Raw genomic sequence first — 20,789 nt, forward strand, 5'->3', positions numbered from 1 at the left:
TGCTGACCTTTCCCCTCTGGGACCACAGGGGGGGGTCCAGCTGTCCGTGGGGAAGCAGGCCGTTCTCCAGGCAGGAGAGGAACTGGAGCAAGTGGCCTCCTCTTGGGAAGCGAAGTGGAGGTCTCTGGATCCCATCCTGACTGACCAGCACCACCGTCCCCCCACTGTCAACTGCAGGAGATATACCAGAGGACTTTATGTTAAATTATTCATGATGCCATTTCATGCCACAGCAGTGTTTATTTAGACCAGGGGTGGGGAACCTCCGGCCTCCGGGCCGTATACGGACCGCGAGACCATTTGGTACGGTCCTCGAGGTAATTTATAAACACACGCAAAAAAGAAAAATATTAAAGAAATGTAGACCGCAAAACAATTAAACAAGCGAGTGCCTATTTTTCCTTTTTCAGGGTCCTTGAACACAACACGAGCCTAACGTGTCATCACGTGGTATATGTCTCGTCTGACAGGGGTGCAGTTCTGACGGAGAGCACCAGAACGTCGTTCCGGTGTTGTGTCAAATTATGCACCCCCATCATGAAATGCCCTCATTGTCACGGGAACGCGCATTTCTAAATGACACGTTTACACCTTAAAACGATGTTTAAAACGAAAAGTAAACGTTCAGGGTTTTTATTAATGGTAATTGTCAGACTGTGAGTTGTTTAGTGGTAGCTCGTATAGTCTTGATTCTTGTGGTTAAACTTTTCGCTCCGTATTTGATGGTAGTGGTGTCGAAATTCATTCGTCACTTCCTTTTCAGTTTTTGTTTTTTTTTATCTTTTTTTTCTTATTATTGTTATGTCCTGTCTGTGTACACGTGCTTTAAAATGTATTGTTTAATTTTACATATTTGTCATATAATAATCAAAATATATGTTTACAAATGTTACATAGTCTTTGTCAGCATATTTTTGCCACGTTATGCACCCCTTGCTATCTTACATAATAAAAGTGTCACATTCATGAAACTTGCTCCATTCATTGGTACTAGTCCTACAACTATACCCTAAAAAATGCTTGAGGGTGGGATTAATACAAACATCTTTTGGGGGGGGGGTGCATTTTATGTGTCCATATCTTTCTGTTTTGGTGGTCATGCCACAACCGTGCACGTGCATGCATGCGCGAGTCATGGTAAGATATCTGGATTAAGAGGTTGCTTTTTCTTTGCACAGCATGAAAGAAAGGCCAAATGAATGGGCTGTGATTTTAGTATTTTTAAGCAGAGGTCAATAATTTGTACGGCCCTCGGAGGATGTTGAAAAAAATTGAAATGGCCCTTGAGAGGAAAGAGGTTCCCCACCCCTGATTTAGACAATGATAACAAATAAAAAAGGCAAATTGTGCTATAAAGGTCTGCGAGCGCTTACCTTGTTGATGACAGTGCAAGTAAACTATCTCCCCGAGAGGGATGGTCATTGCATAGTCCCAGTATACACTAGAAAACATTAATAGAAAAAAGAATGAAGAAAATAACCAGGTTACTAGCTTTAGCACACCAGGTAAATCATAATTTAACAGTGAAAAGTAAATCCATTAAAGGGGTATCCCTGCGATTCGAAATCTCAAGCGTCATTTATTTTTATGGCTAATAAAGAGAGCAGTTGCGCACAGACAAGCATGAGCTGAGTTGGCAAATGCAATAATCAATTGTTTTGGTGAGAGGAACAATGCACAGGCACATAACACGGTTTGTCGGTTTTGAAAGATGTCTGACAGTGTCTCAGTCAATAAACCATCTGCTGAAAATAAGCCTCATCAGATCAGCAGCATTGACTCTCCATACTGAGCCAGTGAGCCACACACAAACACACGCTGCATTGTTCAGAAACACCTGAGTGTTACACAAACAGCAGACAAAAAAATATATATATATATGGCAGAATGTTTTTTTTTTATGTGAGAAGGATTACACACATTATCAAACACAGGCTGAGTACACAGACACAATCACTGTTATCATGATACATTTACAGCTGGATCATTTTGCACCTGCATTCGTAGTCCAGGTCTCCAACAGAGCCGTTCATCAGCTGGTTGGGGGTCCACTTCAGGGTCATGAGGTCAGCATTCTGGTGCATAGAGAGGTAACCTGGGATAGCCTCCATGTCATCCCTCTGAAACAACCATGGATGTTAGGGTTAGGGTTAGCATACATTACAGTTAAGGAAGTAATATACTGAATTATCCGGTTTAGAAATATTGTATAATTAAATACAAATAAGTTAAATAATAGGTTGTTCCTCATAGTATTTATATGTCTAAATAAGCATGTTATAGTGTTCTGATAATACAATTTAACTGTGACATTTCTAATAATAACACAGAAATGTCAACCTGATTTTAGCTTCCTTAAGCCTGTCAGTTGTCAATTGAGATATTATTTCTAGGGAGAGTCATAGTTATATATCCACTGAGTCATTCAGAGGGATCGGACAGTTACCGGTTGTACGAGCACATTGTTTTTGCCAAACAGTAGGGTCACCCTGCTGTTTTGATGCAGCGACTCCACATATTCACGAGCTGATGGTGAGGGGGAAGGGCGTTCGTCCATGCTGCTGCTGGAGTGCCGCTTCTGGATCTGCACAGAGACAAAATCACATCAGATAACAAACATCGTAAACCAGAGCTAAAACGATGACTGTCTCTGCAGAATAAATTACAGGTGGCCAGTCACAGTGCAGTCAGTTTTCATGAACAAGATCCTCTGTTTCACCTTAATCAAGATGAGAAAATGAGAAGATTGATTCCCGTGCACCAATGCATCCGGCCATGTTTCTGATAACAGTCTGTTTCTGCTTGGAAAACACACACAAATACACAGCACCAGGCAACTGTTTGGAGCACTGAGGTGCCGTAAAAAAGGCCGAGTTGACCTGGTTGGTGAATGAAGACAGAACAGGTGTGAAGTTCTCCGATACACTCTGTTCTTTCTCCGGGGACACGCTGTGCAGTAATCTTAGCGAGTCTGCTTTAATCAGACAGGCAGCATCACAGAAGGGATCAGACACACCTCTGGAACTCATAAATAAACAAAAAAGGAGCCTGGCACTGATTATGCATGTTCATCTACTGCATTGCTAGTTTGATACTCACACACAGTGCGGGCCTCTTAGTGGGAGAATCCTGTCGGCAGTGGCCCCCGTGGATACGATGCCTTTGCACCAGCTCGTCAGCAGAGGGGTCGGTCCAGAAGTGGTCGGCTGTCTTCATCTTGCTGTACTCCAAAGCACAAGGTCCGACTGTCACAGTAAAGGTGGACAGTTAATGGTGCAGGCACTCACTTAACACATTATAAAACCAGTGAACATTACAGGATCATCTTAAACATTATTTGGCACACTCAAAAATAGAGAAATAGAAGTATACAAATTGTAGAACTAAAAGAGTAGATTTTCAGATATGTACCAGAACAGACTCCTTCCTTCCTTCTTCATTCACAAGCAAAAGGCAAAGCTTAGAAAAAACAAACTAAATACAACTGAGTTGTGTGCGGCTGGAATATGTTTTTGATCTGCCTTCGTAATCAACTTACCATCCCCTTTGATTTATCTTGTGTCTATCTTGTTTTGATATCTCTGCTTGAGGGTAAGAAATATACCAAGACAGTCTAAAGAAATACAAGTACTGGCACACTTATTAAATCCTCTGCTGAGAACCAAATGTAGCTCCCAGCAGCAGTGCCTTCGTCTCGGATGAAACCAATCAAAGACTGCAATGAAGGATTGGCTATTAGTATAAATAGGGAGAACAAATGGTAACCATAACGTCCTTGTGAAGCATACTGGTTCACTAACAAGCTTATACAATTCTGCTGAATTTGTTTTCGAATACTCCCATGATTACACACGTCTATTTGAACATGAGCAGAACCCATAGCGTAAGACATGATGCTAGATGGTCACAATAAAAGACACATATAATTACCTAACAAAGAGGCAAGGATAGGTCCGTCCACATTGTCCATTAGAACAGCCTCTTTCTCATAATATTTACTGGAAGACAAATATGGAAGGTTTTTTTTTAAAGGGCACAGTGAGTTATTGTAACACAGTAAAAAAAAGTGGCATTATTGACTATTCTCAATGTACCTGCTGTTCTCCACCAGGTAGAGGACAATTCTGTCCAGCACTTTCTCAAATAAAGCCGTCCGGATCCACAGGTTCTTGACTCCCTGCGGGCTGAGGCTGGGCAGGCGAGGCATCTTGCGTAAACCGTCTTGACTTTGCATGCTTTGACTTCGTCTGCAGGAGGAGAGGGTCACAAAATCAACAAGTATAACATGGTTTAAAATTGCATTCAGTGAAAACCGCATTTGCATGACTCAATGGCATCAGCAATTCATGATTCATAAAAGCTGGAAACATGAATTATTTAGAAGCTTTTCAATCCAAAAAATAATACTTCAAGTGAGCAGACAGCCATTTATTTTTCAGGGCTTTCGCTTGCGCAGGGCTTTGATGTAAGCTTTCAAGTCTGCTGTGATGTGTGAGATGTTGGTCTCTCACTTTGTCTCCATGACCTGCTCCAGCTCCTGGGCCTTTCTGCACAGATCCTCCGCCGGGACGAAGCTCTTCCCCACCTTCATGAAGAGTGCCGCTATTTTGTTGCTACGCAGGAAGCCTGCTGCTCTCCGTTTCAGCCCGTGGAGGACGCATGCCTCCACTGCAGCTGTGGGACACACACAGGGTTAGACAAGTGTTACTAGGGGGCACGATACTCTAAATGTATGCACATAAAACAGAAGAGTACATGTATATCATTAAAAGACACCAGACATTAGTCCAATATCCCCTCTCCTTTTAGCTTTCCAAAGCATTACATAAGAAATTACAAATAGGGATTTCTTTTGACTAATTTGAACATAAACAAATGTAATAGAGCAATTACATTTTGTGATGTAATTTCTTGAAATTGTCACAAATGAATCGTACTGATCTATAGGTTTTTTGTTTTGAGGCACAAAACCTTTTCTTTAGATGATAGCATGTCAAACCTCCACGTCATAATACACTTGATGTTGATAATGATTTCCAGATATTCATGCGCACTATAATAAAAATAAACAAAGCAACAATGCATTTATGCACATGTCAGATGTCAAGTGAGTTTCATCACCCCCGCAATTCTGCACAGTGCATTTCTATTGTATGTTTTTATTGAAGTGTTGATGCATAGTAGAAATGCGTTTGACGGTGTTCATTTACACATGAAATGAACACAGTATAAAGTGGTGCCCTATTCAATTCTTAACATAACCTTCTGATGCACTTTTTGTCTGTATGTATTTTCTGTTAAGTTCAAGACTGCATAAAAAAACTGTTTTTGTCTTTTTTAAATGAAGATTTACGTGATCATCTTTACATTCAAAAAGTGACCCATCGAGCTGTAGCGGACACACAAGTCGATGACACACAAAATTGCTCAATTGTGCAGAAAACAGACACCCCTCTCCTCTCTCAGGCCTACGTGGCAGCGCCTGGAGCTGTGTTGACATTTGAGTTTTCTTTCAGGACTAATCCTGTGGCTCTGTTCACATGGGGTCAGGGGGAAGGCTGGTGTCACCATGGTTACCCCTGTTGATGGAGCTATCGAGCTCTGGGAGATGAGCAGCGGAGGGAGGGAGGGGTGGCAGCATCTCATCAGCATCACGATCCCTCCATCTCTCTCTCAATCACCCTCACCCCTTCAAACACAGCTTCTATCCTGCCTCCATGCTATCACTACATCCGTCACTCTCTCTGTCGCTGCTGCTAACAGCGTTTATCTCCTACCTGGGAAATAAAAGTGTCAGCGACGACATCAGCTTGAGTTTTCTTTTCTAATAAAACCATGTCATCTTTGCTGATCTTTTCCTCTCCATCTCTTCCTGCATTTTGCTCCCCTTCCTCCCGGAGCTGCTTTCCTCCACATCATTATAAGAGCAAGAAGCCAAATGTCAGAACAAAGCGTAACATGACAAAGGTCTCCTCGTATAGTTCATCCTGCTTCCTCTCATCATTTCTGCTAACTAGTCTCAGATGGTAAAGGTGCAAAAGAAAGCAACTCCCAAACATGACACTGCTCTAGAGGGACTGTGTATTCCAAGCTAGCGAGAACATTCCCAGTTTGTCATAGTCTCCGCAGTTACAAACTCTAAAATGAACAACGGCATCAGGGGCAATGTTACAAACAATACCTTTGGAAATGTGTTCACTGTATGGCACGTATACATAAGAAAAGGTTTCAGTTTGAGACATAAAGTAGGGAGAATGGAAGGAAAATGTAGTCTTGATCTGTACAATTAAATCTTATTTTACCAGATGAATAATTAAATACAGAAGTGACAAGAAAATGAGCATCATGTCAGTGGGATCACTTATTGGTGCAGTGTCTCCTGGTAAAAACAGCGAACACAGTAAATTGCCTCTAATCACCCTGTATCTGTGGCAACTGAGTGCATTAAGAGACTCGTGGACAGTGACCAACACTTTCCCCACCGCAGACAAAGAGCCTATCGTGGACAGCGCTGAAATGAGTGCATCCACAGAATATTATCTAATGATGTTTCTAATCAATGTATCATGTGTGTGTGTGTTATATATGCTATGATACAAATACACACTTGATGATTACAGCCTGTTGTTCGCTTCACTTTCGTGGATTTGACATTTAATGGACAGAATGATTCATCTCAACATTAATCACTAGATTCATCAGCCATAATGACCACACATTACATAACAACCACCATTGGTCTAAATCAAGTTATGCTCTGGTTCATTTTAAGCGATTTGGCTGCTTTTGCTACCTTTGTCTATACATTTGATCTCATCTTCAGCATATTTAAATATTCACATCTTCGGGAAGAATGATTTACTTTGTAAGCACAATAGTGAGTTGATTGTTCAAGCCAATTGGCTGTGACATGCAAACCATTTTGGTAGCTACGACAGAAAAAGCCATCAGTCAGAAGTGCAGGTCACATTTTGATTAAATGGTTAGTGCATTTATAAAAGGTGAAACCAAATGAAGTGGCTTTAATCACTGTTCAACAGAAATCAGCCAGGGTGCCATTAAAATAATCGTTGTGATCCGTCATGACAGATGTAAGAAGCGAGGACTTCAACACAAAGGATCAAGAATGAATGAAATAAAAAGTAATGTGTAAAAAATTACAAACTGATTTTATGAAACTATAATTGATTGAACCTTTTCTGTGTATCTCTTACTACTCAATGCTTCATAACTTGGCTTTCTATCCCTTCAGAGCGTGTACATTTCAGACTCTACCGGGGTATCTCATCAAAGTAGCCGTGATGGTGGAGGCTAATTGCTCCCCGGTGAGCTGGCCGAGCTTCCCGCCCATCCTCCACTCGCTCTTATCTCTAAAGAGACCAGCTGAAAGAGTACTTGGAGTAATAAGAGCCACTATGAGGATCATAGGAGGAGGACGCTGGCTGACAACAACACACAGATGAGAGGGTCATCCTGAGCTTCTACATGACCACTGAGATAACATGATAGTAGTAGAGGAAAGATCCCCTCAGACTGACGAGCATCTATGAAAAAAAGCAGTTTGTTGATCCAATGCCGTCTACAGCGAAGGCCAACAATACTGCTGACAGGCAAAATCAAATGAAAACACATAGCACAAACAATGTACACAACACTGGTACAAAAACATCACATTGCATTCAATTCTGTGGAAGGTAATACATCATTTAAAGAAAAAATAAAAACATTAAAAGATATTTGGGGCAAGCTGATAACTGGTTGGGAAGGATGTCTATTATTATTATTTGGTTTAATACATTTTCAAGCTCTGCAGTAAATTCCTTTCACAGCTATACAATCAGATACTCTTGGATATCATATGGTAGGGATTTTATCTCCATGGACACTTAATAAGCACACGTTATTGATTGTATATTTTTATAACCTGAGAGGCGTTATGTCTGGTTAAATATAAATAAGCCACAAATGAGCTGTAGGCACAGTAGCTTCGGTCTGACGCACATGACAGGAGATTGAATTCAGTTTTTTAAAAGTTAGTGAAACTGTCTTACAGTAAAGCAGATTTTCACAACATGATAACCTTTTTCTATAGGTTTTATTTGTACAGTATGTGCATCGACTCGAACATATTTATAAAGGGCTACAATGAAATTTGAAGAGTCTGTGTAAAGGGAAGGTCTCATAACTGTTCATTTGTTTATACCATAAACACATTTTCCTACATTTCAATAGCTTGCCAAGAGTGTCATGTTATGAGTTAAGAGCAGTCTTTGTCTGCAAGGATTGGCTCCTGGCTAGTATATATATCACATTTCCTGCACGCTGAGAGTCGATTTATTCCCACTGAAATCCCCAAATACACGTTGTTACTGATTACGGCTCTGAACTGAGGCAGACATCTGACCGGTGTGAGCGCCTGCATGTGGGCAGTGTGTTTCTCACAGTGGTCGTGCTGCGCTCTGTTGGCTATTTGGAGGCAAGAACAATAACATTTGGTGAAATATTGAACTTTAAAATGTCCTTTATTTAGCTTGTGTAGAAGTTATGCTGATGATGTGGATCTTCACGTCCCTGTACTGGCTGTCTGTTTTTAATGTGGCAACTATAACCCCGACTTCCTTTTAAAGACTTGTATTCATTTGGCAAAAAAAAAAACTTGTTGTTGGAGAAATATCTCTATTATAGGAATATAAATGTAATAATAAGCAACATCAGCTACATGTTATCCTCTCTGATGGACTAATAATAATAATAATTCCTTACATTTATTATAGCGCTTTTCCAGATGCTCAAAGCGCTTTACAAATACACATGTAACGGTCATGTACTGTGGACAATACCCACAGGAGCGAATTCAGGTGAAGTGTCTTGCCCAAGGACACAACGGCTTTACAGACGCAGCGGCAGCGGGTTTCGAACTGGTGTTCCCCAACGCCCCCTTGATCTGATGATCAACGCACAGCCCACTGCGCCACTCCGCCCATCTTCACACCTCAAAGTCATCAAGGCGCTTTACAAGTACACATTACACACATATCATACATGTAACGGTCATGTACTGTGGACAGTACCCACAGGAGCAAATTCGGGTGAAGTGTCTTGCCCAAGGACACAACGGTCTGACGCAGTGGCGGCAGGTTTCGAACTGGAGTTTCCCAATGCCACCCTTGATCTGATGATCAACACACAGCCCACTGCGCCACTCCTTCCCACTAAGACTAAGATTGGTGTTGCCAGAACATGTGTGTATGCATTTATTGTTGGTAGTGGTGAATAACTCGAGAACGGTAAAGTTAAGCTAAACCTCTTACTTTCCTTTAACCTTGTATTTGTGAGTTAGTTTTCATTATCAAAATGGCTACACAGTGGAATTATCAGACAGGGAATGTTATCGAAATGCTAGTATATATATAATGCCCTCCTATGTACTTTGTTTCATCATGTTCTAAAATGTGCCCTGCGTCCAATTAAGTGTTGTGTAGAGTTGTTTTGTGATAAGTCATTTGTGACCACAGCTAAAAAGATAAATGATAGAAGATAAACATGAACAAAGATCAGTAGAATCTTTCTTGTAAAGAAAGCAATACAAACAGATAATGGAAATCCCCAGCTTAAATTTAATCCAAAAACAGTCAATGAAACTTACAAACAGTGGGATATTGTAAGGCAACAGATTCTAGACTGCATTATAAACGAGACACAAGTAACTTCGATCAGGAATGATTTGAATGCAATTGTGTTCTCAGTATTTCAGAATGGTTCCAGCTGAAGAGGTTACAAAGAAGCTGAAGCGGTGTGACTCATTTTTATGTTTGGTTACTCACCACAGAAGGACACAATATGGCTGCTGTCTTCGTGAACAAATTTCCTTGTTACAGCTTCCTCCATAATCTGCTTCACCTGTCAACGACATGAAGATGCCGGATGAGTCATTCATTAACAACTGGCACACACACAGGCTGCTTATTGGAGTGTTTACTGCACATATAACAGAATATAATCATGAGGACATATGAAAAACACATGTATGATAACAAGGATTAAACAATTAAAAAGAAAGCGCAGGGGTGAAAGGGGGTTACAAAGTTAAGAGGAAGCGAACCACGCTTGGTTGGAAGAGTGCATGTTAAGTTGGTGGATGAGTCACCAGCTCTCATCCCGAAGACCTCTCATTGATTGATTGATTGAAAAGTTTATTAACAGCTTGTATATTGGGTACAGTACAGTACAGCTCAAAACATACAATTGTTAAGGGGATGCAGACCAGAGAAAGACTTTCGTCTTGTTTACATCAGGGTCCCCCATTTCCAATTCATCATATCATTTAAGACATATAAGACATATATGACATACAGATGGCTTATTTACAATTTACATACAGGTGGTTTTTTACATACAGATGGATTATTTACAATTTTCATTTTAGATTTCGTTCTAATACATCCTAACCGGACATTTAAGACATACCAAGTCTACAGATATACAGTTAGTAACAGAGTCTAAAATGCGAGTATATACATAGATGGGGGGGGGAAGCTGTCCATTGTACGACAGGTTGAGATTTGTACCATTACCGGGGCCAGTTTTGCAATGCTTTCCCCCGAAGGTGCTCTTTAAGAGAGGTTTTGAAGGTAAGTATAGTTTTACTTTCCTTTACAGTTGTGGGAAGAGCGTTCCACCTTGATGTGGCATAATTGCGAAACGTGTATTCCCCTTTTTTTGTGCCAAATCTGGGTTTTACATGATTTGTGGAGCTCCCTCTGGTGTTATGATCATGGTATTCCTTGACCTTTGGGAAGAATTTTGACATGTACATGGGTACCATAGAGGTGTAGTGGATCTTGTAGACCAGGCCCATTGCAAGTAGCTGTACTCTGTCGTCTACTCTAAGCCATCCTAGGTTGTCAAAGTGGGCAGAGGTGAGGTGGGTTCTAGATGAAAGTTCAAGCAGTAGTCTGACCAGTTTATTTTGCGATGTTTGAAGTTTTGTTTTTAGCGCCTTGGAGGTGCTATGGTACCATGACGTGCAGGCATAGTCATAGTACCCTTGAATGAGTGCTCCTGCCAGAGTTTTCAGGGTGTTTTTGTTTACCAGAGAGGAGATGGGATTTGGGATTTGGAGGTGGTACATTTGGTGGTACATTTGGGGGTGGGGGAATAATAAAGGAAGGGAGGGTTTATCCACCACATCACAGACCCCTTTTATCAAGAAGTTTGTAATCCTCAGTGGGAGCAATTGATTCTGTTGCGTCAAACTCTGATGTTATCTTAGTCATGCAAATCCAACTTCTTTTAAAAAAAGAGGGAGAAGATCACACATGCTCACAAGGTAACGCTCATTAGTTAGCTTTTGTTGTCACGGCGATGTCCCCCTCTCCCCGCTGGCCTGACAACAGCGACAGACCAATAGTTTAGATGTCTGATAAATCAATCCCTCCCTCCCGTGGCTATGGAGACGTCCCCCTCGTTGGGCACCGCTCTGCAATCTGCACGGGGAATATCAACCTCCGGACACAGACCACAGATAGCTGTCATTTCCTGCTGAAATGAGTCTGTCAACAAGGACCGTATGACACTGCCAAGTTCACCTTCTGCACAAACACAGACAGACACTCGCTAACACACACACACAGATTCAATACTTTGTTGAAGTGATAAAAAATATATTCTCTGTGAAGAAACCAGCCGTCCTATAATATCAGTTTTTCATGGTTTGATATTTACAGCTGGATCATAAAAGTTTCTCGGAGATGAATTTCGGTCTTCGAGTACGATTTTCAACTTGGGGTTTATGGACCAATAATAAAGTAATATCCCTTCAATCTTACTTGCTGTTCACAAATGATTAAAATACCTTTAACTTTCAGTGGCGGAAAATTAACTGTGTGTCGATATATTGCTCAAATCTATTTGCAAGTCTTACACTGAGAGACTACCCACATATGTAAATGTATTCACATCCACATCTTTATTTAGAGAGAACAACAAAGCCAGAGACTTGAGATTTAACTGTGAAAAACAGAACAACTTGTTTTTCAATGATGGTGCTGGGAAAAATCTGCCCACTTAGCACTGATTGCCACCTCGCTGTTAGTGTAAAGTCGAGTTCCTCAAACCGAACAATCTCTTACTTGTGAAAAAGTATTGCGTCTTGAACCCTTCCCCATGAAAACAATTAGAATAAAAATACCATTCACTAATTAGACAGCAGTCATCACACAAACTTGGCCTGTTTGCATCAGTGGCAGTCATCTCCAGCATCAACAGAAATGATTCATACTGCCAAAACAACAGAGACAGTGCCAGTCTGATGTGATGCACACCCGCTCCACTCACGATCACACTTATAGTAAGCATGCAATCACACAAAAAACAGACAGACAGACAGACAGACAGACAGACAGACAGACAGACAGACAGACAGACAGACAGACAGACAGACAGACAGACAGACAGACAGACAGCGGGCATTATGCACCAATTTTCTCGGTGAGTGAACCTGACACCCAGGGAGTTGATTCATTTGCCAACTTGAGGAAGCAGACACCTTGCGTTTCTCCTCTCTTCCTCCTCTGGGCAACAGATCAGGCCTAAGAGGTTCAACTGGTGAAGTGTCTAAGCTCAGACAACCTGCAGGTTTCTATGGAGACGGCACGTGTCTCACATTGGATCACTTCCGCCTAGGAAGATGCGTCAACAACAGCCATTCATCACTGAAATAAACAAAACTACAGTAACAACAACATCTAGATGCCATCATGACTTCACATCCATCCTCCTAGAGTCCTAGTGTGCATCGATAAAGCACAAATCTAAACAAAGTGGACCACCCGGATTAGCCCATTCGACTAAAACGCCACAACAAAATATATCTTCACTATAATGAACAGATAAAACAATATGCATGACGTGACAACCAACATGAAACGTCTCTTTTACAGCAGCAAAGTCTGTTGAATCTGCTCTGAACTAAGCACTGTAGCCTGAAGGTATTAGACAGAGTGATAAAAGATCTTCAGAGCATTCCAATTAACTCCTGCAACAGCAGAGCCAAAAGATATGAGCCGGAGAGAAAGCCCCATCCATTAAACATCCAGCCTTCATAACTCATTATCTCTGTGGCCAACAAAGGAATGTAAGGCGGAGGAGGAAAATCATCATTGATCATGCATGCTAATCTTCACATAGAGTTAACTTCTTATTATACGATCTGCACCTAAATTAGGTGTCTACTATTTGTATAATAATTTCACATTGAATAAGCAGACTGATCAACTATTCTGATTCCACTACAAAAGTTAATGATCCAATCAGTAGCTTTTCTGGAGCTTTTGGTCACATCACATGATCTTCTTCAACGGATCAGGAGTCATGGAACTGTAGATGCTCAATTTACAATACATTTCGTTAACATTTTAAAGACTTCTTGCCTATGTTAGCTGAACCTCGTGGTGAGATTGTTCTGCAAACTTCCACGTTCAGAGTAAAGAGCTTCGACTTCAAATCCTTTCAAAGTGACATCACCATGTCTCAAGGTAGGGGTGGACTTTAAAGCTGCTGCATACGGTCGTGCTAACAGTACCTTGTAGTTCTGTTTGATTTTAAATGGTGAACAAACTCGCCATGTAATCCTATCTCATACCAAAACCTGATTATGAATAGAATAATCTAGATCTAGAAAAGTCAACAACGGTATTGTCTCAGTGTAATAATATCTATCAGTATCTATGACAACAATAATATGTGATGATTTCCCCGCTGCTTGTTCCTGCAATATAAATCAACCCTGTATTCATGTTTCATATCAACGTGATACCAGGAATCAGGAACTGCTGGATTCATTTACACTCAAATGCTTGAAACTTTATCCCAAGCATACAGCAGAGGTACAGATGCATGTTCTTCTAGTGAGTCTCTCTCTCCCCCTTTCTCTCCATCTCTATCCTTTAGCAAACACAGGTGTGTGTTTTCGCGCACGTGTGATATACAAAGACAGAGGGAGGAGCATAATTCTAGGCACGCCGGAGCCAGACAGACAGACGGAGACAGACTGAGAGTGGTTCTGTATCAAAGCCAAAGCAAATAAGAGATGTTTTCAAACCAATTTGAACCAGAAGGTAATTCTGTTGCACTCTCTGGATAATGGCCCACATCCAGGTATATCTGAGCAGACTGGTGGCAAATAACAAGCTGGACGAGGGGAGCTTGAGAACACACAGCATAGAGACACCATATGGTGAAGCCCACACAGAGTAATACTAACTATAAACTAATGGGAAAACAGAACAACACCAATACATATCTTTCCTTCAAGAGGAATTGTCTGTACAGCTTTAAAGGTGGGGTATGTAATTTATTTCAGAAACACTTTTTGTTATATTCCATGGAATGCTCTTAACATCCCGATAGCAATGAATACATTAAATTCTTTGACAATAAATATATAAAAAAATGTCATCTGTGGAAGCCGTAATACTGTAAAAAGCACGACCAATCATCTGAGCCGGCCCGGCTAAAATAACTGGATGGCCGACCTGCCTGTCAGCCTTCCATCTGTGCACACACTTATCTCGTGCCCTCATTGGTCATGTGCGCGTTCGTGTGTGTTGGAGGAGGGGCTCTGTAAGGAAGTCTGAAGGAAGAGGCAGATTTTTTTCGGCTGCGTAATTTCAAATTCTAGCGCACTCGAGCTGGTTTCTCCAAAATTACCTACCCCACCTTTAAGAGTAACATTAAAGCCCTTTCAATGTACCTAGAGCAACATTATTCAGACTCAAAGAGCCTTTATCTTTACATTTAGTTTTAATACTACTAAATGAAATTACTCTGCATGTGTTATGAGATGCCAGAAGACCTATACACAACAAACATAAGGAATGATAAAAGATTTTTGGGGGAAATCGAAACATTTTCAAGTGATATATTTCAATTCAAGTATATTTTTAAACCTAAAACATATTTTCCAACTGTTCAAGACTTACAAATCGAACATGATATATGAGTCTTATTAACTCATCCTGATTAATGCCGAGTGCCATCTGTTAATAAAGTGAGCTATCATACTGTTCTATCCACAGACTCCATCAGGCTGCATTTAAGGTAAACAGTAAAAGAGCCACAGTGAGTGAATCCCACTGAGGCCGTATCAGCGCACAGGAGGCAGGTTTAATCATGGGGAAGGGCCTGGTTTCCACCGATAAGACTGCAACAGGACTCAGAGGAAAACAAATCAGACCAAAGTCTAGCTATTCATCCTTTCACAAGATCCAGGATGGGATTTTTATCTTCGTTTGTTTGGTAGAAATAAAGTCTTGTAATTTATGAGGCAATCTAATATGAAACTAATGAAATAAATCCATCAATAATTAACAGAAGTTTGTTAAACCAAGTGCTCTGAAACAGTCATTGTCCCTTAAAACGTATTTTAATCTTCTCCTGTTTCAGTATTTTAGACCAAAATAAACGATAAACCGTTTTAGGTTGGTGATGTTTTAAAGCTTCAGGTGTTTGACTATAAATGTGTAAATATCAGGTGTTCATGATTTTAAGGAAACCTTCCCTGAACAGAGGCAAACAAAAACCTCAACAGTAAAGACACACACACACACACACACACACACACACACCACACACACCACACACACACACACACACACACACACACACACACACACCACACACCACACACACACACACACACACACACACACACACACACACACACACACACACACACACACACACACACACACACACACACACAGCACACACACACCACACACACACACACTACACACACACACACACACACACACACACACACACACACACACACACACACACACACACACACACACACACACACACACACACACACACACACACACACACACACACACACACACACACACACCTTTCATTGAGAAATAGAATTGCCTTTCATCTATATCCAATAAAGTTAATATGTTTGAAGCTGGGTTAGTTCAACTATAAATATGTAATCACATTGCAGTAAAATGTTCTTACCAACAGTAACTCTTGTGTTGGGCATGGACTGTGCATACACAGTATTACTCTAAAGCAGTATTGTAAAGAAAAATCAATGAAAGACATTAGAGATCTCCTCAAAATGGAGGATAATGTAACTTGAGCTTTCAGTACTATATGTTTTCCATGTGACAGGGTTCATGTGACATATCTAAACAGATCTTTATGCAAGCATTCATTAACACCATGTCCTCCGTCCTCTCATCTATATTTAAAGACTCCTGTAAGCGTTCTGAGAAAGATTGTTCACACCAGGATGAATATCTCATAGAGTAAAACCTTATTCCACGTCTGAATGTCAGACAGACTAAATGGTAGCGACATCTCATTTGATCTCTGCTGAACCCTGGTCTTCTGTTTTTCTGCAGTTACCCTCAAATGATGATGAGTGAGGAGGCTGAAAACCAGCTGAACAAACCTTCCATCTTTGTTTCCACTCAACATCATATAACTCATTACATGAATTACACACAAACACACACACACAGTCACACACACACAGTTTGATACCGACTCTTACCAAATGGCTGGGCAGAAGGCTGATGGTTTGCTCTGCCATAAACACCACAAACACTGAACACACACAATCTGTTTCTCCATGCGAATAATTACTGAGCTGCAGCACGAACACTCAAAACAGAAAGCTCTTAATTATATTAAAACATTGTTAAAGAAAAAAGCAACACTTCAAACCCGTAATGGTAATAATATACATCATATTTTGGCTTGTTTAGTCTTTTTTTTTAAAAAGACATTTCGTTTTTAGAGCATCAAAACCAATGTATCTCAGGTGTCATCAGGAAAAGATGGGGCGTTCAGTGCAAGTGTCAACACATGTTTGTTATGTTTTCACCTATCTAAGCACAGGGGGAAACTGGGCTAAACAGGTTCATAAAAACCAACATGTTTGTTTTTCCGAGGCTATAAGTGCAGAGCTGAAAACACCCACCTCCTTCTTGACGGTGCGCAGCAGCCTCTGGCGAGTCTCTGCCTCTGAAACACAGCACACACACACAGGATATTATCACAATCTGTCTAAAAACACAATTTGAATTTAGAAATATAGTTATCCTCTTGTTTTTTGTTGCTCCCACCTGCCATGATTGTTGCCATGGATCCTGTCTCCTGTCTGCGAGCGGCACTACTCCCATCCGCTGAGAGCTGCCTCACAGCGAGGATCAAGCCCCGCCCCTTAAAGACACACACAGGGCAGCCATTGGGTCTGAATCTGAATATAATCTCCATTAGATATATAGTTGCCTACAGAATAGATATCCGTTTATTTGAAATAAAAAGGTTAATATCACTGAATGAGATGCAATGTAAATAGATAAATATAATTGGGAGGAGTACTCAGATCTTGTACTTGAGTAAAAGTACAACTACCAGAGTGTAGATATACTCTGTTACAAGTAACATTCAAAATGTTACTCAAGTGAAAGTACAAAAGTATTAGCATGAAAATATACTTAAAGTACCAAAAGTAAAGATACTCATTGCTAATTGGCCCATTTTAGAATAATATATATTGTATGTTTTGATTATAATTATTGATGCATTAAAGTGTTATCAAAGCTGGTAAAGGTGCAGCTAGTTTTAATAACTTTGTACACAGCAGGGTAGCTTGTGAATGTTACTCCAGGTGTAACTAAAGTCTGATTGAAGAGTTGATTATAATTCACATCATTAATCCAAATCTGCAAAGTAACTACAGGGACATATACAATTGTATTTATACTATTTTAATATAAGTATAATATTGTATTTAATATCTCAAGTTACTTTACAGATTTGGATTAATAATGTGAAATGTAATCAACACTTAAATACAAATGTAGTTATACCTGGAATAAATTCACAAGCTACCCTGCTGTGTACAAAGTCATTAAAACTAGCTGCACATTTACCAGCTTTAATAACACATTAATGAATCAATAATTAAAATCAAAACATACAATATATATTATTCTGAAATGGACCCCTTTGCATAATGACTACTTTTACTTTTGGTTCTTTAAGTATATTTAGATGCTAATACTTTTGCACTTTTACTTGAGTAACATTTTGAATGCAGGTATTTTACTTGTAACAGAGTATTCCTACACTCTGGTACTTCTACTTTTACTTAAGTACAATAACTGTATACCTCTCCCACCTACAGAGTAGTTGCCCGCTTATTTCAAATACAAATGTCAACATCACTGAATGAGACTTAATGCAGTGATCTCATTACGGTAATGTTTTCTGTCGAATAGATGCCATGCAAATAGATATAGATATATGCATATCCCCAAACTGAAACAAAGCATAATACATGATGGATGGGAGTTTTGTGCTTGTAATGTTCCCAACATGGAAACATTTCGTCTTCACGCCATCTTGTGGCAACATAAGGAACAGCTGGGAAACTAAATCCTGTGATTTACCAGTGATTTATCTCCAAATCACATCTGATTGTTACAGATTTGCCATTCAGCAATGTTTGGGCTTGGTATGCATCACTGAAATTGTAATTCAGAATTGATGATGTATCAGAAATGTGGATATACAGCAATTTAAGACTATTCTCCACCTGTTGCTCGATACACTCAGGATACATGAGTTCAAAACGTGGAGCATATCAGGATAAATCTCTGGGTAAACAACAATAGACACAATTCTACATACAAATGTAAAAATATTGATGTTGATAGACTTTTGATTACGTTTACTTAAACACTTTTGTTAGAGAAAAAGGTGTAATTGTGCAAAAATAATTCTACAAATAAATGTATTCCCTTCAATGAGATATCTAATTTTACTTATTCATAAATAATGGTTCAGAAAAGCTGCATCACTTATTGTCCAGATAGCGACGGTGTCTCTATCGAAGCGTACGACCGCCAAAAAAGAACAAATGATTAAATAAAACATACAATTCACAGCTTAAATCTTAATGAAAATGCTGTCTTCAATTATAGCAACACATTTCACACTTCAGTGTTTTTGGTGTGAGTGAGAACTTGTTCAGTAAAACCACCGTCTGTGTCACAGTGAGGAGTGGGTGTAGCATTTAGTGCAGCGAAGTGTGGAGTTTCAGTTCTGCCTGCAGGACTGAGCTGTCATGCAGATCAGGTGGTGAAAACATTGAGGCATAACACAGGATGACAGACTCACAACCAAATCCACATGTTCCTTCTGTGGATAAACATGTCAAAATGTGATTCCTTGTATAATCTTAAATCCTGACACCTGATCACCTGTTCGGACCTGCAGTTTTACAGTTTTTCATGTGAATACCAGCCCGAATAATAAAAAAACTTGAATATTCGGACCATCATGTGTTATTTGGGGATACATAACCATTTCAAATATATAGCAGCAGTTTATGTGTCCTTGGCTGAGAGACAGGGGCTTTATTCCTGCTTCATGTGAGGACTGGTTCTCTATTTCTCTCACAAGCCCTCTCTATAAACCAGGATTCCCCTCGCTGACATGACTCACTGGCAGCAGCTTTAGATAATGTAAGGTAATAGCATGTCTTGTCAAATGCTACACCAGGACTTCTGCTCGAGTAAGCAGCACACAAGAGCCGTCTACAGTTAGCCTTTACATTCTCACATTGGTAAATACAGAGTAATTGAAAACAAGCACATTTATTTAAGCCAAACAGGTAATCTGCAGAATCATAGACATGACTCTGAGAATTTATGTTGTTTCAGACGATCAGAAAATCCAGCGAAGAGGAAAGTTCACTTTATGTGCTCAGGGAACACTGGAGATGAGGATGATTTTCTATCTGGACAGCAGAAAACAGAGAAACACAAAATAAAATCCTGCATTTTCTGAAACAACAGTGCTGTGTCATGTCCATGTCTGTTTGTCTGTCAGCAGAGAAGGCCAACATGCACATGTGTGATTAGACTCGACGTGCGATAGAGGCTCCTGTCAGTCTGATGTTCTTCTGCCCATGTGTGCCAATGCACATTGACAGGATTTGTATGTTGGAGAAGGCCAGTGCTATATGGTTTGTTGTTATGTTGTTACGCTTTGACCCTCAGGGGCCACCACACCTCGGCTGAGCAACCACAGCATTTCCCCCTCAGCTGATTGTTTATTCCTCCCGTCTTAGCTTTGGCAGCGAAAATACATTTTGAATCTGGAGGAATCTGAGCTGTGGAAAAAAAAGTATATATCTATCTATCTATCTATCTATCTATCTATCTATCTATCTATCTATCTATCTATCTATCTATCTATCTATCTATCTATCTATCTATCTATCTATCTATCTATCTATCTATCTATCTATCTATCTATCTATCTATCTATCTATCTATCTATCTATCTATCCTATCTATCATCTATCTATCTATCTATCTATCTATCTATCTATCTATCTATCTATCTATCTATCTATCTATCTATCTATCTATCTATCTATCTATCTATCTATCTATCTATCTATCTATCTATCTATCTATCTATCTATCTACCTATCTACCTATCTACCTATCTATCTATCTATCTATCTATCTATCTATCTATCTATCTATCTATGCTTTTTGACGCATATTTTTGCAAGAAATTACTGAATTCATTGTTTTTAAACAAGAATGTGCATCTGACCATATCCAAGCTTCAGGTTACACATCCAGATAATGATTCATGTAACACCATTGTAAATGACAATTTTATGATGCCTTTGGATGTCTCTTGTCCCGTGTCTGTGTCATATCTATTTGCCAAAAGTGACTTCATTG

At 39.9% G+C, this 20,789-nt stretch overlaps 1 protein-coding gene across 1 annotated transcript in view; it reads right to left on the reverse strand.

Moving 5' to 3' along the window:
- sgsm1a (small G protein signaling modulator 1a) overlaps positions 1-17,207 on the reverse strand; it is a 28,066-nt gene extending 10,859 nt beyond the window's left edge. The window contains 11 exon segments of the mRNA XM_034122435.1: positions 8-171; positions 1,374-1,441; positions 1,996-2,120; positions 2,447-2,584; positions 3,100-3,245; positions 3,931-3,998; positions 4,095-4,247; positions 4,512-4,674; positions 9,825-9,900; positions 16,997-17,040; positions 17,142-17,207. Coding sequence (XP_033978326.1) covers positions 8-171; positions 1,374-1,441; positions 1,996-2,120; positions 2,447-2,584; positions 3,100-3,245; positions 3,931-3,998; positions 4,095-4,247; positions 4,512-4,674; positions 9,825-9,900; positions 16,997-17,040; positions 17,142-17,160 — 1,164 coding nt within the window. The 5' untranslated portion in view covers positions 17,161-17,207.
- Positions 17,208-20,789: the final 3,582 nt, after the last annotated feature.

Source organism: Trematomus bernacchii, unplaced genomic scaffold, assembly GCF_902827165.1.
Source record: "Trematomus bernacchii unplaced genomic scaffold, fTreBer1.1, whole genome shotgun sequence".
Classification (NCBI taxonomy): Eukaryota; Metazoa; Chordata; class Actinopteri; order Perciformes; family Nototheniidae; genus Trematomus; species Trematomus bernacchii.